The sequence below is a fragment of the Eutrema salsugineum genome, unplaced genomic scaffold (genome assembly GCF_000478725.1).
Source record: "Eutrema salsugineum unplaced genomic scaffold, Eutsalg1_0 scaffold_4, whole genome shotgun sequence".
Lineage (NCBI taxonomy): Eukaryota > Viridiplantae > Streptophyta > Magnoliopsida > Brassicales > Brassicaceae > Eutrema > Eutrema salsugineum.
Genome location: NW_006256686.1, coordinates 8,864,999 through 8,870,493, shown reverse-complemented (window position 1 = coordinate 8,870,493; position 5,495 = coordinate 8,864,999). Strand labels below are relative to the sequence as shown.

The window sequence follows — 5,495 nt, the reverse complement described above, 5'->3', positions numbered from 1 at the left end:
AAAATAGAAAGTTAGTCTTAAATACCATACATGAGAGCTATTAGTGAGATATGTTTAAATCTTGTACAGTATATGATCAAGCTCCGGGGCAATTTACAAATTTTATGGTTAATCAGATTATGGCGTCGATTGTTGTTCAAATTTGGCATATATGTTCATGTTTGGGTATTTCGATAACTCTTTCTTACCGCTGTAATCGCGTAGTTTAAATGAATGAATAAGTTAGCTTTGCACACACAAAAAATGTTCGTGTTTAGGTACTAAAAGATCCCAAAAAACAAATTGGAAATTTTCATTTTGATCTATCACTTTTGTTTTTTCTTTTTTTGCAAATCATAAACACAAATGGTTTATTCTTCCATTTACATTTACAATTACAAACTTTTTGTGAAAAACGGCAGAAACTCTCGTTTCATTTAAAATAAAACACAATGTAATCATGAACATAAACCTAAAAGAAATTACAATTGTAAGCTATGTTTGTTGAAATTCTGTTAAGTTATAACTCAAAACACTTGTGCTTGACTGGGTTTGTGTTGATCGACCTTCAGTGCATTGATGATATCTGGAGATCTAACCATTGGATTGCTTTCATTCCAAGTGTGTTGGAAATCTGGTTGTCTCCTCTATAATGTCTCCAAATTTGAGGATGATCAGACAGTGAAAAGGTTTTCATTGGTTGCCAAACGTCTGTCGGTCTGAATTTATCCAAAAATATACTTTTGCTCTAAAATGCACTCCAAAGTCCAAAGTTTCCTGAAAAGCCTTTTAAAACTCCAAAACATGGAAAACACTTATAAAACTTTTAAAACTGAGTAAAAACACCTGCATAAGATACTGAAATTGATCCATAAAAGTTGTCAAAATCAGATGTTATCACTTTTGCGTTTAAAAGTAGGTGTAATTTCAGCATCATCATCATCCATAATCATTAGAGGAACCTATAACATATTAATTAATCTGTAAGAACAAAACTATTATAGAATTTTACACATGAATATAAGAAAATATAATTTAGAATTAGACATTTTTATCAAGCGTATTGTGAGCTTTTTCCTCTATCTTGATACTTGGAGTGCTCTACGAAAAGTAAAAGTAATGTATTAAAAAATAAAGAAGTAGTTTTTAAACAATTTGTGATAACAAAATGATATAACTGTACCTGAGGAGTAGAGATTTCAGAAAACTCCTTAACCACATTACTTTGTCTAAATATATCGATGACCTTGTATGTGTCACTATTGAAAACAATATTTGAACATGCAATTGCAATCTTGAAGAGAAACATTTTACCACAAATATTGCTCAAAGCCAAGGGCAAAACATCTGGATCCTAAATCTAAACAAAGAGTATTTTAATAAAATTTAAATAGACTAAGTCAGAAACGGTTATGGAAACATGCAGTAGAAATATGAACCTCATTAACAGACTGAGTTAACTGAGCACCAGTTTGGTTGACAACTTCCTTTGCCTCTTGATCAAATAAGAGAAATTTGGTTTCACCAGTATTATCCATGACACTGAATGTCAACATGAACCTATCATCATTTGAAATAGGATAAGTTAAAATTAATTAGATGTGAAAACATTAGTATAGCACAAAAACAAGAACAGACTTACAATGGATAAACATTCTCAACATCCTCATTGCATTTTTTGCACTGCTACAATTGTTTCTTAAAAGTTTTCCCAGGATGCAGTTCTTTTAAGTTTTAAGTAATCCATATCATGAGGGAGAACCTTTTTAGCACAGGCTCCGCATGACATGTAATACCAACCAAATGCAGTGTCTATAGACATAATTGTGGCCATGGTAACACATTTGACAACCTTTGAAAGTGCATAATGATATTAAAATAAAAAATAGGTTATATAAATTGAACTGACATAATATATAATTACCTCAGAAGCAGCAATAATCTCACTAATAGTCCTTTGAGGACTATGCAAGAAGAAATCGTCCATTACTGATACTGAATTGACAATAGTCAACTGATTTGGATGGGTATAGGTCAGGGTTAAACTATCCTTTGGCAATCTGTATAGATTATATTACATAGTTATCAGAATAGAAACTTTAAGTAATAAATAAAAACATGGGAATAAGTAGTTTTACCTCTCTTTAAAAGCCAAACTCTCTGGAAACACTGGATCAGTAATGACCATCGAACAGTTGTAGCAATTGCCAACACTCCAAGCACCTTGATAAAGTATTAACTTTCCAAACCGTAAAACAGCAACGATCACAACATCATTTGCATTTTGAGCCACACTTTCAAGATTTTCAGCAAAGTGTCCCCAAAGAACACAATTAAGTCGAACATTTTTACATTGAAAATGATAAATAAAATGAGGAAAAAATGATAGTAAACACAATTAGTAAGGATTTAGAGCAGTCGTGATAGATAAGTAATGTAAATGCTAACTCTGTATCACGGATCTCCATAGAAAGCTTCTTTGTCTGTCTCTTTCCAACATTCAAGATCTCCACATCCCCAATGCTCACAATTTTCCCAATAGCATCTGAGGTTTAAAAAAACATGTTAGTACTCTGGAATAACACACACAAACTATATATCCAATATATAATTTAGTAATTAAACAAACTTGCCTATCAAGAAATCTAGATTCATTTTGCCTTCGTGAATATCACTAAATTTGACGAACTTGAAACCTAGGATTCTTGGATCCATTTCTTCTGCCGGTTTGACAGATGTTGTTGATGCGAAAAAGATTTTGTAAACGTGAGGATTGGTCTTGAACTTACCATCATTATGAGCAACCAGAAAATTTGTGATAATTCTAGAGGCACCTTCCTCTAACAGATTTTCATTTTTCTTGATGAAATCCTTCTTCAAAGTTACATGCATGGTTTGATTCTGTGTATATATAAAAAGAATATTAATGCTTTAAAGATCCACGTAGGTTTGTAGGAAACTGAAAAGTAAAATGAGGACAGTGGTAAAATATATAGATTAGTAGAAATGCTTTAAAGTAGCATAGATAACCTTCTCATCAACAACAATCATTTCCAACCTCTCTACACCATTCAAGTATTGTTTCCACACCTTCAATATCTTCACATAAACTCTCCATTGAGTTTTGAAGAGCTTCACGGAGTAGAGATCGGTGAAAGAAGACATAATAGCAAGATGAGAATTTGAGATTCAGAAATGTATTGAAATGTGAGGGATAAGGAAATATTGGAGAAACGTATATCTATATATATACGGTATTCAGAAAATGACATCGCTAGGGTAAATATTTCAAATTTAGAAATTTATTCTTGTTAATGTAATCCAAGGATCTCGCATATATATAGCTTAGGAATAAATATATATCTTCCGCAATTTGAGTTACTCATATGGATGTTTAGTTATTGTTTAAAAATATTCCCCAAGGAAAATATATATGTATAGAAAATATAGGAACAATGTTTTCAATGTAGAATATGCGAAAATATATGTACTTACTTTATCCGTTTCAAGTTTAAATTATTGTTATAGATTTTGAGTGAGAATAGATTTGACTAAGATTTTTTAAAATGAGTAATCAATACCGTCTCATTTTTAAAAAAATGATATTAAATTAAATACGTTTTAAATTTTGGAATTTTTGATACTTATAAACGAATTAGCTAAATGATTAACTAATATATGAATGCTTATACTCTTTTGAATAATGAATAACATAACTATAATGCTTATACTCTTTTGCAAATGTTTATTGTAAATTATGTCCATTCAACATGTATAAATAATAGTTAATGAGAAAATATATAAATAATACAAAAATAAATATTTTTCAAATAGCTAAATGGAGAGTTAATGGTTGATAAAATTATGAATTTAAATATGCAGTCAATAAGAAAATATATGAAGAACGTGTTTTTGTAAAATTTATTGTAGATAAATATGTTTTAGGAAATATTTTAGTGTTTGGCAAAAGAGATAGTAGGAGAATTAAAATTAAAAAAATTAATAATGTAGCTAAATACCAACTTTAATGGTAGAGCAGCCAAGTGTCTAATAGTGCTTCCACTTTAATATATTAGAAATATTTTAAAACTTGGAATTGTCGATGCTTATAAACGAATTAGCTAAATCATTAACTAATATATGAATGCTTATTCTCTTTTGAATAATGAATAACGTAATTATAATGCTTATATTCTTTTTTAAATGTTTATTGTAAATTATTTTCATTCAATATATATAAATAATAATTAATGAGAAAATATATAAATAATATGAAAATAAATATTTTTCAAACAGTTCAGTGGAGAGTTAATAGTTGATAAAATTATAAATGGAAATATGCAGTTAATAAAAAAATATATGAATAACACGTTTTTAAAAAAAATTATTGCAGATAAATGTGTTATAGAAAATATTTTAGTATTTGGCAATAGAGATAGTAGAAGAATTAAAATTAAAAGAATTAATAATTTAGCTAAATATCAACTTTAATCGTAGAGTTGCCAAGTATCCAATAGTGCTTCCACTTTAATATATTAGAGATACGAATATGAAAATGAGAAAACTTTTCTTTGTAAAGCATCTCATATTTGTTTAATTTTTCTTGTTTTTCAAAATTTGTTTATGTATTATTTTATGTAATTTTGGATTTTATATATAATAATAAAGAAAAAATAGGATTTTGATTCGGCCCATTGTGTCTCTCGACCCACACACATTACTCCGGCATCTGACGACGTCCGAGACGCAATTTCTCTCCCATAGCTTTGTCATTTGTGCGTCCATGGTTCGCAGGAGCTTCTTCTTCCATGGCCAAAATAGCACAAGTGATGATCCCCGAAGCATCACGATACCGACTTCTTCTGTCATGTCCTTCTGGCTTTTCTCTATCTCAGGTTTTCTCTCATCTCCGTTAATCGAAGCCGGTATGGCTTCTGAACACACACACGCACACGCGCACACGCACACGCACACGCACACGCATACGCACACGCACACGCACACGCACACGCATACGCACACGCATACGCACACGCACACGCACACGCACACGCACACGCACACGCACACGCACACGCACACGCACACGCACACGCACACGCACACGCACACGCACACGCACACGCACACGCACACGCACACGCACACGCACACGCACACGCACACGCACACGCACACACATACGCACACGCACACGCACACGCACACGCACACGCACACGCACACGCACACGCACACGCACACGCACACGCACACGCACACGCACACGCACACGCACACGCACACGCACACGCACACGCACACGCACACGCACACGCACACGCACACGCACACGCACACGCACACGCACTCGCACACGCACACGCACACGCACACGCACACGCACACGCACACGCACACGCACTTGCACTCTCTCACGCACTCGCATTCGCATACGCACACGCACACGCACACGCACACGCACACGCACACGCACACGCACACGCACACGCACACGCTCACGCACACTCATACGC

At 33.4% G+C, this 5,495-nt stretch overlaps 2 protein-coding genes across 2 annotated transcripts in view; one reads left to right on the top strand and one right to left on the bottom strand.

The window, feature by feature from the left end:
* Positions 1-1,020: 1,020 nt before the first annotated feature.
* Positions 1,021-3,144, bottom strand: LOC112084467. The gene is made up of 10 exons (XM_024153607.1): positions 3,010-3,144; positions 2,613-2,880; positions 2,428-2,524; positions 2,118-2,273; positions 1,904-2,039; positions 1,742-1,831; positions 1,622-1,662; positions 1,419-1,539; positions 1,163-1,333; positions 1,021-1,080 (listed from the first exon to the last, which is right to left on the bottom strand). The coding sequence occupies exons 1-10, from the start codon at positions 3,142-3,144 to the stop codon at positions 1,021-1,023; spliced, it is 1,275 nt and encodes a 424-aa protein (XP_024009375.1).
* A 1,643-nt stretch (positions 3,145-4,787) lies between these two features.
* Positions 4,788-5,495, top strand: part of LOC18014066 (nudix hydrolase 9) — a 3,229-nt gene continuing 2,521 nt past the window's right edge. The window contains exon 1 of the mRNA XM_006418873.2: positions 4,788-4,891. Within this exon, the coding sequence (XP_006418936.2) occupies positions 4,788-4,891 (104 nt within the window). The remainder of the gene's footprint in view (positions 4,892-5,495) is intronic.